The sequence below is a fragment of the Rhinolophus hipposideros genome, assembly GCF_964194185.1.
Source record: "Rhinolophus hipposideros genome assembly, chromosome: 7".
Classification (NCBI taxonomy): Eukaryota; Metazoa; Chordata; class Mammalia; order Chiroptera; family Rhinolophidae; genus Rhinolophus; species Rhinolophus hipposideros.
Genome location: NC_138053.1, coordinates 24,995,864 through 25,018,169, shown reverse-complemented (window position 1 = coordinate 25,018,169; position 22,306 = coordinate 24,995,864). Strand labels below are relative to the sequence as shown.

Sequence of the window (22,306 nt, the reverse complement as noted above, 5' to 3'; positions counted from 1 at the left end):
ACTTCTCCCAACTGCAAGTCCATTTTTGACTGCATGGAACATCTTATTTTTATTTCAACCTGGTTTTGCATAATCTCTGGACTATTTCCTTTAATAAAAAATCAGCTGCCTTATACTTAAGGGATGTCACTAAAGCAAAACCTAAGTAGGATGGTAAAGCTCCTGAAAAAGAATACCATCAGATAATGAGTAAAAGCCTATTTTGGTACTGGTACACTATGCTTCCTCCATTATTCTTTTTTATGTTTTAAAATTTTTAATGGGGAATATTGGGGAACAGTGTGCTTCTCCAGGGCCCATCAGCTCCAAGTGGTTGTGCTTTAAGCTAGTTGTGGAGGGCACAGCTCAGCTCCAAGTCCAGTCGCAGTTTTAAAACTTAGTTGCAGGGGGTGCAGCCCACCATCCCACACGGGAATTGAACCGGCAACCTTGTTGAGAGTGTGCGCTCTAACCAACCGAGCCATCTGGCCGCCCATCCTCCATTATTTTTATCAGAATACTACACCCCACTAATCACCGGCACAGCTGATAACACAAGTGGCGTGGATCCACCCTCTATCTTCCGGGATACATTTGTAGTTCACATCTTCCATCAATTTTCTGTCATCTCCTGGTTATTGGCACCTTCATCCATTGTGGACCCTTTGCTCCAGAGGAACAGAAACATGGTGTAATATAAACACAGGTTATACATGTTAGATGCCATGTGACACCAACTATTAACCTACAAAGGAAGCTCTGTCACCTCATTATCTTAATAGGGCTACATAATGTCTGCCATGTAGAAGAGGCCCAATAAAAGTTTCACGAGGAAGTGAATGACTACTTTGCTATTTTTACTTTTATTGTAAGTCTATCATTTTCCAATGACATCTGAAGGAAACTTACACACACTTCCTAGAGCTGATCCACCAAGAGATGCTATAATTGGCTATCCAGAGTCATTGCCAAACCTTTCTCCAAGAGGATGGAAATTCTTATGCTTGCCTTTCCAGCCACCACTATAGCTATGGATGGCTACTGGAGCTCCTGGAGGCTTCTGGGAAAGCTTTCATTTTCCTAAGAAACACGAGTGGTGCCCCGTTTTCCCCTGCTTCTTGAATTGAATGCACATGTAATTTCCAAAGCTAATCAGTCACCATATCAGTATGAGGGAAAGATGATGAGAACTGTACAAACACTGGCCCCGGCATCCTTGAGCTGATAAACATTAATAATTACATATACCTAAATTTTTTACTAAATGAGTAAAACAACTCCCTATTTGCTTAAACCATTTAATAGTCATATTTTCAATTGCATACTACCCACAGTATCCGTAACTGCTTTCTTGTAACATAGATCAAGAGTTTCTTTGTAATAACTTGCAGCTTTTTTTCAACTGCAAATGAAGTTATCACCATAATTCCTAATCAAATTAACATAATTATTTAAACGTGCACAATAAAGCTTGTCCATACATTACCAGAGTAAGAGCAGAATACATTCATTATCATCGTGGCTCTATAACAGTAATCAAGATTCAACAGTATTGTGGCTAATATTCTATGAGACGGTGGGAGATTAGCATGTGTTTTTAATCTTTATTTCCCAATTTATATATCTATTTTTGTAGTTCAGAAAGTTAAATTATATAGGTTAAGTTCAGATACATAGAACCATTTGTCAGTGTATAAAGTTAAAGCAACTTACACAGACAACAATGATCAATTATGAGAGTATCTAGAAATTTTATTATGATATATTTTATAACAATTTAAAAATAAGTACACATTTTATTTATATTAACACATGCTCTTTAGTTTAATAAAGATTCTAGTTTTACATACTGGCTCATAAAAGAAATAAACTTCTTAAAAAATAAAATCTATATATAGTATAGCTTTTATTGAATTGCAAGAGATGATTTTTTATTTAACTATGCATGTAAAATCTCTGGAAACAAAATAATGAACAAATTATAATTCCAATTTCCTTTGCTCTGGGATTAACCTAATGTTTCTTCTATGCTCAGATCCCACCATCTTCTATTTCTAGAAGTTGAATAAGAGAGGCATGGGAGACACACCAGACAAGTTACACATTATACATTATAAACAGGTTCTTATAGAAACCTGGTCAAGTCTCTTTGCTTTTCTGAATTTTGTTCATTTATCCATAGGTTTGGGATAGCTACAGTATCCACAAAATTACAAGAAACTGGATTTTAATGAGATTCTAAGGATGATAGTGTGCTCTTGAGTAAACAGGTAAAGCTTTTATCTATATCAAAGGGGATTCCTAAAAGCTTTTTTTTTTTAACTGGGAGATAATTTCCAACATAGAAATCTACAGTTTCAAATATATCCAACTGCAATGAACAGTGAAATGAGAGAACTTTAATATTTATAATCTCTCTTTAATACTCTAGAAGTTTATATTATATGTAACTGCAGAATACTAAATTCCCATAATTATTTTTTCTGAGTATCTGTCAAACTTAAAGAGTTAATCAAGAGTTATCAATACAAACTGAAATTTCACACAAAATATCCCTGCAAATTACTTTTTCTTATATGAAACTAATTTTCTTAAAAAAATAGGTACCATGTACTAAAAACAGTGCTGGGCCAAATATTTCCTGCATACACATTTCTAATGCAAACTAGTTACAAGCTAGACAAAATAACCAACCACATAACAAGGCAGATTATATTCTTTCATTAAATGCCCTATGAAGTTATCTTTAAAGGAAAGTATTTTCTTGGCTATAATTTTTATTTTATTGAAAACTACTCATTGATTTATTTCTATTGTTCAGACGTCCCCATTTAGCAAGCACTGAAAGCTCCAGAGACCAGAAAAGGTTTTGTATTTAAGAGAGTAAATCCTCTACTTCATATTCTCGGAAGACAAATTAACGCATATAATATAGAACTGTGCTATTCAATACAGGCCACTGGCCTCACATGGATAATGAGCACTTAAAATGTGGCTAGTCTAAATTAGTAAAACACATACCAGATTTCCAAGAATTAGTACAAAAGAAGATTAGCTACCTTAGTATATTTTTTTGTATTGATTACATGTTGAAATGATAATATTTTGGATCTATTCAGTTAAATCAACTGTATTATTAAAATTGACTCCAGCTATTTTTTTTTTAGTGTGGCTGCGTAAAATTTAAAATGACACATATGGCTTACATTATTTTTCTATTCTATAGCACTGTTATAGAAACAGCAGATTCAGTTATATGTTAATATTCATCCCAGTCCACATTGTTAAATTTTTCTCTCATATGGTACTTGAGATCATATTTTAATAGATTAACCAAGGTTCCTGAGCTTAGATTCAAATACATCGCCTACTCTTAAAAACAAAACCAAATGAAACCTACTCTAATCTTTTTCGTCACCTTCTTTATACTGGCAATTGTGCTAAACTTTGGTTAGGTCTGAGTCTGCAAAAAGGCAACAGAGATCTATCTGGGAGATGGAAATGTTCTAAAACTGGATTGTAGTGATGTTTACACAACTATAAATGTATCAAATATAATTTTTCAATCCACCATATGACTCAATATTGCAATGAAAATTTTTCCATGAGTATCCTGTTACCTACAGAGGGTCCACATTTAACAAAGGATTATGTAATCACTATCTGGAAGGTTGAAAAGGACAAAGGGAACATTACAGTAACTGGGAGTGGGAGTTTATCTGCCTTTAAGGGCACCCAGATCAGGCGATAATAGCCCTCAAGTACAATCTTGTCACAAGTCCCTTTATGCAATCTTGGCCCCTGATAATGAATATCTGCTGGTACTTCCACATCCTAGATAGTATACTGGAATACAAGAAACTTCCTACTCTACACTAATAACATCAAATTAAAAAAAATACAAGAAGTCAAAATTAACATTTAACAATTTCTACAGGAAACTAAAAGCTCAATTGCTGAGTTTCCTTTTCCTATTACAAGAAGAAAAAAAGTGGCAGAGAAATCCAGCAACTCAAAAGTTACAATCAATTTACAAAAGAATATTGGTGATTAACAAATTTCAAGTTAAGAATATATAATCACTTATGAATTGCTCTGTCAGATCTTGAAACACATTATTTTCAATCTAAAAACAGATTATTCACCATGAATACTGTGGTGCAGCCATTTTTTTGTTTTTTTGAACATCAGCAAAAAACAAAAAATAAAACCCAAAACCAGCTCTACTTCTTCTCCTTTATCAAAATGGATCTGAAGAACTGTGACATATACTTTCTTTACACTCAGAAAAACATAGTAAAGTAAAACACAGATTAAACCTTCATGCACTTGAACCACTATATGCTTTTGTGCTTTTTGTGGCCTCTCTAGCACATTATTTCCATAGCTCACTTTACCACGTATTAACCAAAAAAAAAAAAAAGAAACAATGGAAACAGTAATAACATAGAAAGAACTCACATTGGACAATGAAATAGATTTCAAGATGTGTGTATGTACACAAACATACACATAAGTACATACAAAAATGTGCACGGATATATTGTATTATCTCAAGGTTTCCTTTCAGAAAGGAAGGATAGTTCAAAAGGCAAAGAGTCATTTGGAATGTTAAAAGCATTTAGGAATGTTCATTTAAGGCAGCCATAGAATCATAGAATCAAAGATCCTATTATAGTCCATTCTACTTATAAAATAACTCATCTAGGCATTTGGATAAATCTATGAATGCATTTGTTATAATTGCAGACTGATAATACATCACAATTGTTAATGTTTATGAATCAGTTAGTAGTATTTTATGAGTTGAATGATACTTTTAAAACTGAAACACGTACAGAACGTTCACTGAATTAGCCTTTCTAGGAGATGATTCTGTTTTTGAATACAGGACAACACCAGCCACTTCACACAACCCAATGTGGTATCCCCAGCACATATTTCACAGTTTTTTGTACTGTCTTATTCAGGCATAAATGTTTTAAGACTCTCAAAATAAACACACGTAAAGATATAACTACTATATTTTTAAAGATATCTACAAATGAATGCTATCTAGGTATTAAAACTGAAAAACATTTGAATTGCACCTAGAGTTATTATGATATCTATTCTGTTCTATTCTTTTCTTATTTCTGATCTTTTTAATACTTAAAAGTAGTGCAAGTAATTGACAATGAAGTTCATCTTTATAAAATATAGAAAAGAGCTTTTTTCTTTAGTCCAAGATATTGGCAAACTCATAGAGCACACCAAATGTAAAGGACTAATATTCAATGTCCAAAAAATTAAACTTTTACAAAATGTTCATAAAGCTCTAAAATAAATGATTTTAATCTAACAGCATGAAGCTTGTGCTTTAATTTCCAAGCAGCCAAAAAATTCACACTGAGGCACTATTCAATTTCTTAAGAATTTGCATCAATGAACTGTTATCTACAGTTTATCTTTAGATTTCTGTCATACTCTCCATTCCTAGACACACGGCCATACAAAACAATGTGTACGTAACTGTTTAAGAAAACTGAAATGTCCTCTCTTAGATAGCTATTTACTTTAGGAATAAAATAAACCAAAAACATCTCCAATTTTTCTACACACTGTGCAGAGAGAGGAAATGGTGATTTTTACAGACCATGCAGCTGAGAGAAAAGAGTTATTTTGGACCATAGTACTACAAGTTTAAACGTCATTTATGCCTTTTGTAAGGCTTTCCGTAAGTCACCATAGAAGTTGATTAAAGTGCTTGCCATGGCTGTATCTACTGCAGACTGAGGAATCATCCCACGCAGATCTGTCTGAATATAGCCTGTCAAAAGGCTCTGCTTTGCATTGTCTTTAAGTGGAACACAAAACCAACCACAGGGATGGTTATAGCCGCGAACAAATTCGGGTTTCTTTTCACCCCAGTCAAGACTTACCCCTGCAAGGCAATTTAAAAATAACACTATTAATAGCAATGACTGACATTAGTCTAAATCTCTCATTAAAAATATTATCAGATTTCTTGTTTAGATATTTTTCTTCGTATCCCTGTAGTTGAAAATTAAGCCCAAAGAGGGACCACGGAAGAATGAAAAAAACAATTGCTAAGCAGAATTTTGACAGGGGGCTAGTGGATAGAGAACGTGGAAAGTTCTAATCCTTTCAGAATAGATGATGTCATGTCATCTTGGTAACTCCTCTGAAACTACGAGTCTTGGTTGTAGCATCCGGACCTCAAGGTGCCAATAAACAATGGTGCCATCACTGCCCCCTACAGGCACTGCCATATCCAACTTTGGTACTGGCTGCTTAAAAATAAGAAGTAGACGCTTAACTACAACTGTCAACTCAAATATATACACTAAAAATATTCATCTACCTATAGATATCTTAGAAATCAAGAGCCTTTTAATAGCACTATTTTTAATTTTGGAAAGAAAAATACTAAGTAACCCAAGGAAGGAAAAACATTCTAGCACATACCACATCTATTTTTTTCTGTTTATGACTAAGAAGCTGTTTTCTGTTTCCTTTTGATTAATAGAAGGAAATCCATTTACTGGATGGATCTCTCTCTTTCTTAGCAGCAGTCATATTTGTGATCCATATTTGTTAGCTGTGACCTTGAGGGTACCATGTAACTAGGAATAAAAACTTATCAGAAAGATTTCAGAACCCTTCTTGATATTGTTATTTTAATTCCTAGGGTTCAGCGTTTACAAACAAAGCTTAGTGATTATAAAATAAATTGAAGGTTGAAAATATATCTTGCATAGAAAGAAACATCCATCCTAGAAAACTCAAATATTTAAAATAAACTGAAAGAAAGTGTAAGGTCTTGAGATCATTACCACAGGATAAAAGCCCTTCTTCATAGGCCACAGTGTAGGACAAATCAACAAACTCTCTTGGGGAAATGATATTCCAAAGCTGACCAGCAGTAGTGTAACGCAAAACACAGCAGTTCTGAAGGAGAAAGAGTAACAGGTGTTACTACTATAGGGATACATACAAAGACTCATATATCATTAGTTAATCTTTAGTAAAAAACTAATACTCATTTAAAAAGTATTAATAACAATTCCTATAGTGATGCTGACAGGTTTAGACCGCTGTTCTAAATCTCACTGCTACTGTATCACATGAAGAAGATATACCATCAAAATATAGAGGTGTTACACAGTATCCAAATCTATAATTCAATACAGTCGCTTTGTATCCTGTCTGATATTCACCGTGGAAGTAGGTGGTATAGACGGCAGATATTTTAAGATAAAATCCATAAATACCTTGACTAAAACACCAAATGGTTCAAGAAATTCTGACATGGCAAGAACTGAATTAATAAAAATGGCAAGAGAATGAGCCAGATTTGGCTACAAAATTCTCTAATGCCCAAGGTGGCATTTTTATCTTCAGTCTTTGATTTTGGCTAAATATTAATAGAAAATTACCCAGAAACCTGAATACGATGGTGTTTTCAGAATTTTAAATTTCAGAACCTCAAATAGTTTTACAATTAAAGATGCTGATGATTTTCTTAAGCAGCAAGAACACAGCTATTGCGGAAAACAATAACTCATAACAATGACTCATAAGTTGATATGAGGAAACTCAAGCTTTTTGAAAGGCAGCAAAGCTTCCCCTGTGAGGGCTCTGCCGTGACTTTATTCTCAAAGCAAAGAATACAAGTGTGTACACATGGTCACACCCACATGTGCTCGCGTGCTCTCTCTCTCACTTTCTCACAAAAACACACACAATCTGAAATAACGTTTCTAAACAAATACCTCTTCAAATTGCTTCAAAATATCCATTGATGTCATTAGGCTGTCCCATTCCAAGCGACAGGGACCTGGGAGAATGTGGTCTATCACACTATTGACAACGTCGTCTATAACACCTTGGGCTTTGAAACTGGAGAAAAATATATTCAAGTCAAATACTATTAGAAGGAAAAATTTCAGAGCTAACGTCAAGAAGAGTAAGAATTCATGATTTTTTTTTTTTATTGGGGAAGGGGAACAGGACTTTTTATTGGGGAACAGTGTGTACTTCCAGGCCTTTTTTCCAAGTCAAGTTGTTGTCCTTTCAGTCTTAGTTGTGGAGGGCGAAGCTCAGCTCCAGGTCCAGTTGCCGTTGCTAGTTGCAGGGGGCACAGCCCACCATCCCTTGTGGGAGTCCAACCGGCAACCTTGTTGTTGAGAGGACGCGCTCCAACCAACTGAGCCATCCGGGAGCTCAGTGGCAGCTCAGCTCAAGGTGCTGTGTTCAATCTTAGTTACAGGGGGCGCTGCCCACCATCCCTTGTGGGACTCAAGGAGTTGAACCGGCAACCTTGTCGTTGAGAGCCCACTGGCCCATGTGGGAATCCAACCGGCAGCCTTCGGAGTTAGGAGCATGGAGCTCTAACTGCCTGAGCTACCGGGCCGGACCCCGTGAAGATTTTTTTAAAGGGAGTAAATCCCAACAACTTTTCTGATAAATTAAGTTCTATCAATTATTTTATCAGAATGTATTCTTTGCCTCAAATCTGATAAGAGTTCTGAAGGCTGTATTACTCATTCTCATGAACATAGGCAAGTCCCTTCACATCCTGACGTAGCCAAGAACGGTCTGCAGGGCACTGTAATGCTTCCACTTATTTTGTATGTTATTCTTTTCTCAGTTGTGCTCTAACACGTTATTAGTATACACACATTTCTACCTTGACTTTTAAGAACTTTTTATTAGGAACAGAAAAATAGGTCATCCAGGAATAGAATACTCAGAATTAACTCATAAATAATACCGAAATCTGACATATTTGAAAGGTGGCATTACTCATCAGTGAGGGAAGGATATATTATTCCATAAATGGTGCTTGGATTCAATAAGTTATCCTAATGCAGAAAATAAAAACTGAATCCCTACCTCATACCACTTAAAACAATAAATTCCAGATAGACTAAAGACCACTATGTAAAATACAAAACTTTAAAACTTTCAGAAATACACAAGTGACCATCTTTGTGACATCAAGATTCAGCATATTTGAATACATAAAATACACAAAAACACAAATAACACAAGATGGTTAAAATTTAAAACTTGCAAACCATGAATGATAAAGTAATTTCTTTAAAAACTAGTCACAGACTGAAGATATGTGCAACACATATGTAACACACGTATAATTATTATACAGGATATATAATTAATTCCTATAAATCAGTGAAAAAAACTACAATCAAAAGATGGGCAAAGGACAGCTTTTGCCCATTTACTGATAAATAAATTTAGAAAAGATGCTCACTTCTCTCGTAATGAACTAAATACTAACAAGATACCATTTCATATTACTCAGATTGGCAGGAATTATAAACTTAATAACAAGTATTGAATGGAAGGGAATGAAAACTCTCAAACTGCTACCACCACGCTTAAGAGAGCAATTTGGCAACGTCTAGTAAAGCTGGATGACGTGTACCCCTAAGACCCAGGTACATACCCAAAGAAAATCACACATGAGTAGGAGACATATACCAAGAAGTTAACTACAGCACTGTATTTTATGGGGAAGAAATGACAACGACCTAAATATTTATCTAAAGGCAAATATGCAAACAGATAAACACATTGGGGTATATTCACATGGAAGTGAAAGAATAGATTTATATGGCTAAATCCTGAAACCATAATACCAAATGGAAAAAATTAAAAGCAATTTACCAAAGGAAACACACACGCACAGTCAAAGTATGAAACAAGAATAACACACACAACTTCAGGATAGCAGTTACCTCTGGGGAGGAAAGAAAAGAGAAGAAATGAGAGACAGACTGGCTTTAGCTTTATGAGCAACATTTTGGGGAGTCTTTTTTACTTGTTTTTTAAAGCAACTGAAGCCTTTTTACCATTTTATAAGTATGTCAAGTTCAAACCTGTGTTATCTCCCCCATGCTAAGTCTGCTCTTCCCTCCTGTATTCTCTAACTTGGGGTAGAGGTAATACACATTAATCCAGTCACCCAAATTAGAAATCTGGGATTCAATTTTGACTCTTCTTTTTCTCTTAACCACATTCCAACAGTCACAATTAAGAAGTCACCAACGTCTTATCATGGTCATTTCCTAAACGTAAAGTGCTTAGGACAATACCTGATTCTCAATGTTAGTTATTACCATCATCATCACCACCACCACCACCGCTGCCACCATCCTTAAATCTCCTTCATGTGCATTTGCCCTTTTCAACTTCCAAGCTTTGTCTTCCCAAGCTGTATCCGACGCAACGCTGAATCAATCTCTAGCTCTTTTGATCACATATCTCTTTAAGAATATGAAAAAGGCCACAAATGCCTTCCCAGGAATAACACACTGACAAAATTTTTTATACAAGCTTAGTGGAACTTTGGGAAGCTAGCCATGGACTCGCAGGGTAAAAACCTCTCTCTGAACTTCCCATGCTCACTTCACAATGTTATTTCACAATGTTATTAGAGTAAATTCAAAATCCTTGAGGACCTGGAAGGTTGGGGTGAAGATTGAGCAGAGGGTAAGTGTGATACTGAATTCCTTATTTTAGCATTCAAAAATCTTTCAGACACATGCTCTCCCCACTCCCATACTTGATGTTCCAGCTATACAAATACAACTTCTACTTGCCTAAACAAACGCACCTGTGTTGATGCAGCAGATACAATTCCCTGTGCCTGGAGTATGAGTCAGTCTCCCATTCCCTAAGAAATACCGATTCTTCCTTTAAGGCTCAGCTCAAGTATCAGCTTTTGCATGAAGTCCTTCCATATCACCGATGTGTAATGCTCTGCTCCCTTAGCACTTTTTACACTTTTCAGTCCCCACTGGATATTACTGACCTAAAGGATTAAACTCTACACTTGCTTACAATGCTTAATCCAACTCCAGTTTCCCTGCCCTCATCATAAATTTTGTATAACTCACTTTTCTGGAAACACTGTCTGTTATTACACTTTAGAACATTCTGTATATAGGAAGTGGGGGCCAGACCCTAGTTGATTTTAAAAAGGTCCAAGTCGCAAGGACGTGAACATTCCACTCCAATTATACAAGGCAACTGTCCCCCAATGGTTTGAAAAGCAATATTTTTTTCTGGTTAAAGACATAATTCGTGTTCAACTATATGCAAACACCAAAAAATGGAAATAAAAATCACTCATAAAATCGCCATCTAGAGGTATATATTTTATGTTAAATAAAAACATTTCAATATTTAAAAGTATATAAAATCAACTCACAATTGGTACAACTGCTACATGCACTTGAATATTCTGCTTTATTCACTTTAGATTATATCTTGAGCATTTTGTTATGTTTTCAAATGCTAGAAAACGCTTTATAAAAACTGTAAAATATCACATATATGTTCCATAATTTAATCATCCTCCAACTATTGACTATTCAAGTTGTTTTTCATTTTTAACATTATAAGCAATGCTGTGATGGGTGAGACAAATACTTAACTATTATCTTTCTGATGATTTCCTCCAGGTGAATTCTTAGCATGAAGGATGCCACAGCACTGAATAACTGCAGGAGACTATTAGAGGAACCTTACACGCTACGGTAAGAAATTAAGGTCTTAGCAGCCATTTGAGGTCATTATTTATAATCAGCTCACCATTGACTCAGTCCATACATGGACATTCTAAAGGCTCTAAATTCATAAGCATAAACTGCTTCTCAGACAGTTTAAATCTTAAAAGCAAACGCCAAATTTTACTAGCAATGATCATTTAATGATCATAAATGTGTGTGTGTGTGTGAGTGTGTGTGTGTGTAAAACACTTAGCATTGGCTTAGGAGCTACATAAAACTAGCAGAATTTACTTACAGGTAGCCATTAAATTCTTCTGAAGGTTTTCTCCAAATTGTTACATCTTTCTGGAAAAATAAAAACAGTACATGGGGATAATTACATAGTGAAACCCTGAATATAAAGCTGGTAATTTCATAAATCTAGAGTATTAGTCTTTGCCTTAAAATAAAACTTAAGTAGTCAGATATGCATAAAGGTCATTTATACCATCAAATGATCCCTATTTGAATTTCTTCTGTATCCTAAAGTTCTTCACATTTACTTAAATCATAGACCTCCAGAAGAGATTTTTCAGTAGCTTAATGAGTCCTAAACACTATGAAGACTCAGTGATGGTACTATCTCACTGGCCATTATCATTTGCCTTCTTCCAATCTTATCTCCTGACAAATTTAGACTAAAACATTAGGAATGCTAAATATTTCATCCTAAACTTGCTCATATCTTTTAAAATATTAAACAATTCACATCTATTATGACAGTGCTACCTTGAATTAGTTCCTGCATTTTTTCCCCTGATCTTTGCCCAAGAAATTCTGAACATCAGAATAGCTAAAGCACTAAACTGGAAGTGTAATGCAAGTATCACTCAGCCATGTGATAGTTTGGGCAAGTCATATTGGTAAAAAAGAATACTAACTGGCTACCATCACAGGCTTGTTGAAATATCTGAAACTATTTCAAACTATCAATTACTGTACTTCCTTAAATTGACAATGATTCATTTTATTTCTTGCTTTTAGAGACTATGCTTTAGGCTGTTATTACCATGAGTCTATTCTCACGTCCAATATTTAAGGAACTAATGAAAGCAGTGCAGGATTACTGTTTTTTCGTTTATGATATGCTAAACCACCGACTTTATTAGCAAAATTATCTATTCTGCACATCCATCTGAAGTATGGTCTATATATATATATTTTTTTTTTAATTATTGCTTTTCAGTTACAGTTGACATTCGGTATTATTTTATATTAGTTTCAGGTATACAGCACAGTACCTAGACGTTTATACACTTCATGCACACATTCCCCCTGATCGGTCTCATACCCATCTGGCACTATACATAGTTGTTGCAACATTACTGATTATATTCTCTACATTGTACTTTGCCTCCCCGTGACAATTCTGTAACTACCAATTTGTATTTATTAATCCCTTCACTTTTCTCACCCAGTCCCCCTACCCCTCTGGCAACCATCAGTGTGCTCTCTGTATCTATGAGTCTGTTTCTGTTTTGTTTGTTTGCCTATTTTGTTCTTTAGATTCCATATATAAGTGAGATCATATATTTGTCTTTCTCAGTCTGACTTATTTCACTTAGCATAATACCCTCTAAGTCCATCAGTGCTGTTGCAAATGGTACGATTTCATTCTTTTTTTATGGTTAATATTCCATTGTATATATGTATTACTACTTCTTTATCCATTCGTCTATTGATGGGCATTCGGCTTGTTTCCATATCTTGACTATTGTAAATAGCGCTACAATGAACATAGGAGTGCATATATCTTTTAGCATTAGTGTCTACAGATAAATACCCAGAAGTGGAATTGCTGGGTCATAAGGTAGTTCTACTTTTAAATTTTTGAGGAACCCCCAAACTGTTTTCCATTGTGGCTGCATCAATTTGCAATCCCACCGACAGTGTACAAGGGTTCCATTTTCTCCTCATCCTCACCAACCCTTTTTGTTTATTGATTTATTGATGACAGCCATTCTGACAGGAGTGAGGTGCTATCTCATTGTAGTTTTAATTTGCATTTCCCTGATGATTAGTGACACTGAGCATCTTTCCATGTCTATTGAGTATGGCCCGTATCTTTCTATACCATTTTGAAAGTCATCAACCAATTCATTAGATAGACGATACATCCCAAATATAAGTAATTAAATTAATTTACCATTTTCTTTGCAACTCGCCACTTATCATCTTCAATGCTATGGTACTGGATGAGAGTGTTTTGAACTTTAGTTGCAAAAGCTGTAGCATCAGGCAGGACTTCCATTTTTCCCTCCTGTTACAGAGACCAAGACTAGCATTAGCAAACACCACAGTTGATGCAGCAGGCCAGTGGGTTTCAGATATGGCATCATAATAGAATTACCTGGGGCACTATAAAAGATGCCTGTATCTGGACCCGACCCCAGATCGATCAGAATCTCTGAGTAGGAATTGGACATAGGTGTTTTTCTAAACGCTCCCAAGGTGAGTAATACATAGTTAGGGATGAGAATCACACATTTTGAGGTGTTAAAATCACACATATAGAAATAATATGTAATCCTATTTTTCCTAATAGATCTAATAAAAAGGAGTAAGTTATAAAACGCCAAATCAAATGAAGAAAAAAAATGCTGTTTCCAAAATACAAAAATACAAAAGGCATAAAATCTTTAAAAAGTCCTTAGATTTCAGCCTCTGAAAATTTTTATTTTACCATCCAGCAGAGTTAGGACTCATTCTAGCAAACACATGACAACCACAACTAGGAACATCATCTTACATCCTTCAGGATAGAGCTACAAAACTCAGAACAATTTCAAAATTTTGAAGAACTCTTACTGTTTTCAATGTTCTATTTCATTTGATGAAGTGTTAGGATTCAGTTAGGTAACTGAGTAAGGAGAGAGGTCATATAAAGTCTTTTAGAACCACCAGTACTGCATAAATAAATGGCTTATAATATTAAGGCAATAATTTTAACTATATAAAGAAGAAAAGTACTATATCATTAATAATCCTAAAGATAAGGTACCGCTCAACATTATTTTTAAAGGGAAAAGATTATAACCTTGAAAGATAATAAACTTAAATGAGGGATTCTGTAATGTGATGGATTTAAAACACTGCTGCAAATTCTTTGACACACTTTCCAGCAAGAGGTTGAGTCTGTATGACTTTCCAGGCTAGGTTCGGAAAGTCCATGTACCTTCTGCAGGTTTCTTTTAGAGCACTTGTTCTGGGAGCCTTTGATCAACTGCAGGCATGCAAAAACTCTGGTTAGCCTGAGGCTGACATGTGGAAAGACCCAGGGGGAAGATGGAGAGAGAGGAAGATACCACAGCAAAGTCCCAGATCCAGGAACTTATTTAGAGCTTCATACCTAATGGGCATCTCTTGCTCCCCTCAATTTGCCTGTCTTCCCATCTTAACAATTTACTATTAAAATAGTAATTGAGCCAGTTGCTCCAAGTCAAAAGCCTTGAAATCACCCTTAATAGGAATCAAGATATTCCTACTCATACCACCTTATCCTATTTGCCTATAACGTTCTTGTCCTACTGGTTTTTTCTGTTCCTCATATAGGCCAAGCTCCTCACTGACGTTGGGCCTTTGTACTTGGCATTTCTCTGCCTGGATTACTAGACCCCAAACCTGAGCGTGACGAATAAAAACCAGTCCTGACAATTTCAGTTTAAACCTTCTGTCTTAATACAGCCTTCCGTAAGTCACTACTATATCCTCTTTTATTTTCTTCACAGTGCTTATCCCCGTCTGAAATTAACTTGTTCCTTTATCGGTATACTGTATTGCGTTCTTTGACCATCACATCCCTCGCGGCCACAGCAGGCGCCCCTGTCTGCCTTACTCACCACTACATCCCCACCAACTAGAACACAACAGGGACACAACTAGAACCCTGCCTGGGGACACAACAGGCCCATCATCACTGTGGAAGTGTGCTTGCTTCAAAACAAGAATCATTTGGTCTTAACTATGTCTCCTGTTGGTGCCATGGCCAGTAAAAGCCTAAAGGAGAAAAGGCTTTGGGAGAAAAGCTGCCCATTTACAAACCCATCAAGTTACAACTAAAAAGTAGGTGAAGATCTAAATGAAATAACAAGCCTCAAGCCTCTATGGGAATAAGGCTGCAATTCTCAACTACAGACACATACATCAGAACCTCCTTTGTCATTGCTATTGACAAAAATTATCTCCTTAGGTTCCTGAGTCCTTTATTTGACAAAGTCTAGCTCTGGGGCTTGTTCTATGTCCCCTTAGTCCAGTCTTAGCAAAAATCCTGCTGACTCGGTTTAGTGAAAATTGCCCCACCCTCAAAACTTCCTCACCTTATCCTCAATCTTAACACCCTGACCTGCCTTCAGCAAGAATCCTTTCCAGTCGATTTAGCCAGAATCCCCCTTAATGTTTCCTCTTAGCAATTTTTCCATCCACTGATACCTACCCTGCTCCTTGGCTATAAATCTCCATTGTCCTTGTTGAATTCAGAAGGGAGCCGAGTTCTATACTGAGGTTTCCTCTTTCCATCGCAATAGTTCTTGCATAAGATTTGCTTTTACCACTTTAACTGCTGTCTGCCTCAGGTTTTCTTTAATACTGTTTTCAGATGTTAGATTTCAGGACCCACTGCCAGACAGTCTGATTTAGTGGGTTTGTTCTGCGGTAGGCCCCCAAAATCTAGGTTCTTTACAAAGCCTCACTGGTCATTCTGTTTTTCAGCCAAGGTTGAGAGCCATTAATCTAAAAACTAAAGGTGACAGAAATAAATGTTGTAGTTAATATTTAATTAGCACAAAGCAGAGCATACAAGCCAGTAAAAATGACAAACACTAAAATGATACAGAACTGGCTCTCTTAGGTTCTGTCTCTGCGACCTGTGAATTAAACTAACAAAAGCTAGATTAACAGGAGAAAATGTATGGATGAAATTCAGGGAATCAGTAACGCAGTTAAATTTAGCTAGTTTGCACTTTAACTCACCACACAGCTCACTATCTAGCCACCTATAATCAGACATGGTTTGTTTGCAGTTTGATCCATCCTGATTTTCAGCTGTTTTCTCCTTGTTTCTCCCCTCACTGTTAACTCAAGAACTGTTTCCTCCCTTTCTCAAGGCTACCCATACCTCGTTAGTTAACAACATGCTAACCTGGAAAAGAGCAATTTCTTAATCCTTAGACGCCTGGACACTGGAAACTAATTTATAACTCCCTTGCAGTATTTACTGGTGACAAATTAAAGTCCCAGGCCACTATGGCCGAGTCCAGAGTCCGGAGATAACATCATCTTCAAACAGACCAGACCCCAGGAAGTGATGTCAGCCCTCAAATCTGCCTAACTCCCCCTTTCCAACATAAGAAAAAGCTAACTTGAAGTTAGGTGCAGCTGTCCACTCTCAGATTCTGGACTCTGCCCCGGTGACCCCGCCCCACCCCCACCTTCCCACCCCACCCCCACCCTCCCACCCCACTCCCGGTGTTTCTCTCCTTACTACCCCTGGCAGCCGTCATCTTTGGACACTGCCAGGATGTCACGCAGGGTCTCAGCTCCCGCTCCCCACATTAGAATGCAGGATATGGTGAGGCGACGGAGCCATAGATAGGGGAGTCATACCACTCCAGTCTCACTGGCAGCTGAGTTAGAGACACAGGAGGCAGGAGCCACACGATCTGCAACCTGCCCTCTGCTTCTCTGTCAACCAATCCCACTTGCTAGCTGCAATCCGCCCTGCTAACTGCAATCTGCTTACTAGCTCAGCCACCATCCGCTGCTAGCATAGCCATGGCAGTTATATTAGTGGCCAATGGCTCACTGGTTACAGCTGACAGCCAACTAGACACAGCTGATGGCCATCTGATTACAGTTGATGGCCATTTACTACCCGAGTGAGCACCTTTCCACGTGAGGCCGAGAGCCTGGAAACTGCACTCCTAGCTCTGTCCCCACACATGGGCATTCTCTCTCTGCCCTAACTTTAATAAAAACTTTCTTCACTCTCCCACTTTATACAGTCTGTGAACGCTTTCACCTTTTGCGAACAACCAGGGGTTAATTCCATGCCATGACAGGAAAGACATACAAATTTCAGCTGATGTAAACATTGTAATTTTTATCTGCACAGAGGCCTTCAGAGAAAGTACGTGGAGACCCAAGGAAGCAGTTAGACCCTGGGACCTTTGCACCATTTTAGCAAAGGATGATAAATTGTGGAGAAGAGACAAGACAAAGGAAAAGGGGTTTGGCCTTCCAGGGATGATAATTATTGGAAGGTAAACACAAGAGAGGAAACTAACAGGAGAGAGGGTTATTTTAGTAAAGTTTGTGCGGACGATCTTGGTGCCAACTTTCTGTCTCTAGTGATAAGAATTGTTCTCCTAGGATAGCAGAGGGGGCAAGACCTTTACAAAAGGAAATTTGTGGCCTACTTTTAGGCAGGTAGTAAGAGTGAAAAGAGCTCTTTATAAATTGCTGTTTCTTAATTGCCTTCAGTTCAAAATAATCTTTATTCCAAAGAGCACATCCTTTCAAAAACATGGGACAGCATATAGAGAAAATTCAATAATTTGACATTTAGTATCTACGTAAGTGACACAAAATGTATGATAAGTACAGCTCCTACCCATAGACTAAAAGTGGATCGGTTCGTTCAAAAAGTCTGCCAGTCAGGAATATATCCCTTATCCATTTGAGAGACTGTCAACCTGATAGCCAGTACAATGACCTTATTCAGAAGTAGGATACAAACAAGCACAAGTTCTTAGAGATTACTTGCAAAATAAATTTCATTTATCTATTACTGGAATCATTATAATTAAATAATACTCTTTAAACCCAAAGGTCACCTGCCAGGTTTCTGTGGTTGGAAGACAAGAGAATTTTTTCAAAACTATTTGATAGAGATCAAAAATGAAATGGAAAGCTAATTTTATCATAGAAAACATCTCTGTGCAAATCGAGCACACAAAATGTAAGCAATAAAAAAATGCCCATAAAGATGAGAATCTGAATCTTTAAGGTGTTTATCTTAAAGGTGTTTACCTTAAAAAAAAAAAAAGTCATTCACTCCTACATCAGTATAAAATCCAACCTCCTTAATATGACTTACGGCCCCTTTTATGAGTTGGTTGAACTTCACTGCCTAATTTCTACTCTTCTTTCCTGGATTCCCCCAAAGAGTAGGTTAGCAACTCTGTAATACAATTATTCACTTATCTTCTCCCATTTAACTGTAAATCTTTTGGGGCAAGAAATGTGATGACTTGTTCAATGTTAAACTCCTATGTCTAGCATACAGTAGAAACCTAGTAAAGAAAAAAGGAAAAAAAAATGGGTGAACGGTCAGCTACTAGTGTCATTTATGAAAGACCTCAAGATATCTAAGGCGGGCCCATTTGTACTAATCATTCTTGAGTTTCTGAACGACTAAAAAACTTCCATTACCATAATAAAACAATAATTTCTCAGAGGTTTTATTTACCAAGCATCTCTTATCTACCAGGTCCTAGAATTATAGAAATGGATGTAATCCAGTGTTTGCTCTCAAAGTTGACTTATTTCACCCTTTAAATAAACCTTTAACTGCAACAATAACAAAAACTAAAACATTAAAAACTCCTATTAATGAGCCACTGTAAGGGTGATGGAGTAGGAGGTAGAAAGGAAAGGAAAAGAACAAAGTAAGTGTAAACTTGGAAAGTTCTCTTTTAGCCAAAGCCAGGCAGTTAGTTCTTGCGTGGATATTCTTTCATCAAGATGAAGTCCAAAAGGGAATAATTGTTAGTGTCTAAACTCCTTATGTGTGGCCAGGCATAACAGAGGATCTCTGGAAATACAGAGGGTGCCAAAAATATGTATACACATTTTAAGAAAGGAAAGAAACGGTATTAAAATTATACTGATGGTCACCACTTTGAGCACCTCTTGGAATTGCAGAACTCAAATATGACTTGTATTCATCTTTTGTTATTGGTATATATTGAGTATTACAATTTTAATACAGTGTTTTCCCTTCTTAAAATGTGTATGCATTTTTTTTTAGCACCCTCTGTATATTCCAGAAGCAAGAAGGGGCAGTATTGGGGTTATCAAGGTCTCGGCCCTCTTTTAATATAATGGGGCACTCATGTTAATCGAAAAGAAAGCATACAACATGCTCTACTGCAATCTCCATGTGTGTGGAGAATGTCAGGAAAATGTTTTAAATACCATTCTGAACAACCTCTTACTAATTCTTTTATTCCCTTTCTTGACTTATATCAGAAAACTCTCCATCACTTACATTTCAGAGAGAACAGCTACCACTTAACCTTAGCAGAATCTAGCAGCTCCATGTAAAAGGTTATATGCTCTTGACAGTTCTATTACTCAGTGCTGAGTAATGTCCCCCTTCAGTTTTTCCTTCCTTTAACCTTTTTGTTTATGTGTTCTGTCCATATTTTTGAAATGATCACTAGTATAGATAGCGGCTGACATTACAGAGTGAGCAGCCTTTCCTAGTTAAAATTTTTCTTGAAGCCATCTATGAGCACCAGTCTTTGACCAATACAACTCCAATTATTGTCAAATATATGTCACAGTGAAACAGTCATAGGTTTTATTTTGAATATGGAACATAATAAACATCTTACCCCCTAATAAAAAGTGAATGCTATAAAAATGTGTTTGTACTTACGTAGTATGATTAAGTCTCAATTCACTTGTTAAAGAAGCTCATATCAGAATTAACCTTCCATTAATTGATGTGGGTTTCATTCATGTGAATAGCTTCCATTTAACATGCCATAGATTTTCCCCAAGATGTTATGCAAACCAAGGCCTTATAAATTAAATTATATTTTCACCTAACATAAAAATTGCAGCAGGCTTGATTTTCAAACAATCTGGAATTGGTAACTCTGCCGTTTCAACTCAGTCAAGTACAACGGTTTCTCATTTTTGAGAATGGCTCTGGCAGGAATGCAACAGGGAAGCCTACTTCTGCAATGTGACCCATGTCCAAGGGTTAGCGCTCACTTGGGCTTATTCGAGGACAAACTTTACAACAATGCTGAGACTTTTTACAACATGTGAGGCAATACTAAATTCTAATGCCAGCTTCAAGTTTGAGTCGTTACTGTTCAAGCTCCTAATACGCCAATCCTTTATTGAAAATAATAATAATAATAATAATAATAATAATAGCTAACACCTTTTATCATTTGCTAGTACGTGACCAATCTTTCTGGCCACCTTCAACTGCATGATTCCACTTAACCCTCACCAAGAACCTTAGGAGCCGATTCTATTATTATCCCTATTTTACAGAGAGGGGAGGTAGCAACTGGGAAATGAGGTCACTTGTCCAAGCTGTAACAGCTGATCAGTGACAGCGCCAGAATTCCAAACCAAGGCTTCTGCCTTCAGAGGCCAACGGTCTATTGTGTAAAATGCTGAAAGCTGATCCCAGGCTGGGAGAGGCTTTACATTAAATTTAGACAGACACCAAGATACCTACATTCACATTAAATGTGTCATACCGTGCCCTGGCTTCGGAACCCAAAGCAGCCCAGGCAGTATCTCTTAATGGTAAATTAGGGATCATAGTAACGCCGATTCCCTGAGGCATCACGTGCGTTAACACCCTTAGCACCCAACGTTTCCAATAAGCACTGGAAAAGGCCGTCTCATCAGCAGCATCATTTCAGCCAAAGCCCGGCGTGGGGACGTTTCCTGGGCTGTCCGTGCGTCTACTCGGAGAGCGGGCAGCACTGCGTCCTCCCCAGAACGGGACCGCAACGACGCTTCACCACGGCCCTAAAAGCAAGGGGATCGTCGCCCCTTCCCCGTTTAACAGATGAAGAAACTGAGGTCTCCTCCGCGTCGAAGTCCTTAAACTCGGGAGCGGTGTAGCGGGGCGAGGTGCAAGCCCGGGGATCCTGCCGTCTCGCCCCTTCTCTTCCCCGGGCCTGTTTTCCTTCCCACCTGTGAGCTCCACGGCCGCCCGGACGCCGGGGCCAGCCATCCCCTCCCTCTGCGGCGGCCTCCCACACCCCCCGCGCAGCAGCAGCTCCGGGAAACCGCACCGGGCTCGGCGCCCCCGGCACCCCTGTGGCCCTCCCGCCAAGCCCTCACTTCCGCCACGACTCCGTGCCTCTACCCACGAATACCTGAGGAAACGCGAGGAGTTGGTGTGGAGCCCCGACAGGTCAGGCCGGGACAGGAGTCCCCCTCCTCCACCACACCTACCCGTTAAAGCTCTCGCAGCTTCCCCGCCCGTCGAGGTCGCGGGCGGCCGCAGCCAATGGGCGTCAAGCCAGTGCCGGTCCCAGCCAATTGGAAGGCACTAAGCTCTTCCGGGAAGGAGGGTCGAAACCCCCTACAGCCACGCTCCTGGCTCGAACCCGGTGCTGGGAGGGCGGGAAGCAGAAGTTGGCCCGAGCAACGTATGTGTTCTTGGATTGGCTGGCGCGGCAGCGTGCGGAGTGCTGATTGGTCGCCGGAATATGGAATGATTCCGCGTGGTGGCGGGAGCCGTGCCAGGGTTTTCCTGCCGGTGTGGGATTTCCTGTGGGTTTGCCTCGGGCGGGCTGTCCCAAGGCTCATTTCAGCAGGGGGAAATACAAGCACGTGTAGGGAGTGAATGATGACAGTGACGGGTAGTGCTGGCCTAAATTCTTCCCAGCTGTGAACATCTAGTACCACATCGCTGCACTCCCCTCCCAGGACCAAAAGTCAAATGAAAGAAAAGGCGTCAGTGCCAAGGATGACACACCCTTCTG

At 38.0% G+C, this 22,306-nt stretch overlaps 1 protein-coding gene across 3 annotated transcripts; it reads right to left on the bottom strand.

Moving 5' to 3' along the window:
* Positions 1 to 1,706: 1,706 nt before the first annotated feature.
* On the bottom strand, positions 1,707 to 21,965 carry STARD4 (StAR related lipid transfer domain containing 4). Of its 3 annotated transcripts, none has more exons than XM_081053184.1 (6): positions 21,774 to 21,965; positions 13,708 to 13,821; positions 11,818 to 11,867; positions 7,755 to 7,881; positions 6,816 to 6,930; positions 1,707 to 5,902 (listed from the first exon to the last, which is right to left on the bottom strand). In XM_081053184.1, exons 2-6 carry the CDS (start codon positions 13,810 to 13,812, stop codon positions 5,673 to 5,675), a joined length of 627 nt encoding a protein of 208 aa, XP_080909310.1. In that variant the 5' UTR covers positions 13,813 to 13,821; positions 21,774 to 21,965; the 3' UTR covers positions 1,707 to 5,672. The 3 variants fall into 3 exon arrangements, with proteins under 3 accessions (XP_080909310.1, XP_080909309.1, XP_080909311.1); XM_081053183.1 differs by having other exon boundaries at positions 21,695 to 21,815; XM_081053185.1 differs by lacking the exon at positions 21,774 to 21,965 and adding an exon at positions 15,994 to 16,296.
* Positions 21,966 to 22,306: the final 341 nt, after the last annotated feature.

Coding starts and splice junctions, on each gene's coding strand:
- STARD4 (XM_081053184.1), bottom strand. CDS start 13,812: ATGGAAGTCCTGCCTGATGCTACAGCTTTTGCAACTAAAGTTCAAAAC. Junction 6,931..7,754: donor TTTTGAAGCAATTTGAAGAG/GTATTTGTTTAG, acceptor TTTCTCCTTCAG/AACTGCTGTGTTTTGCGTTA. Junction 5,903..6,815: donor AGAAGGGCTTTTATCCTGTG/GTAATGATCTCA, acceptor ATTGCCTTGCAG/GGGTAAGTCTTGACTGGGGT.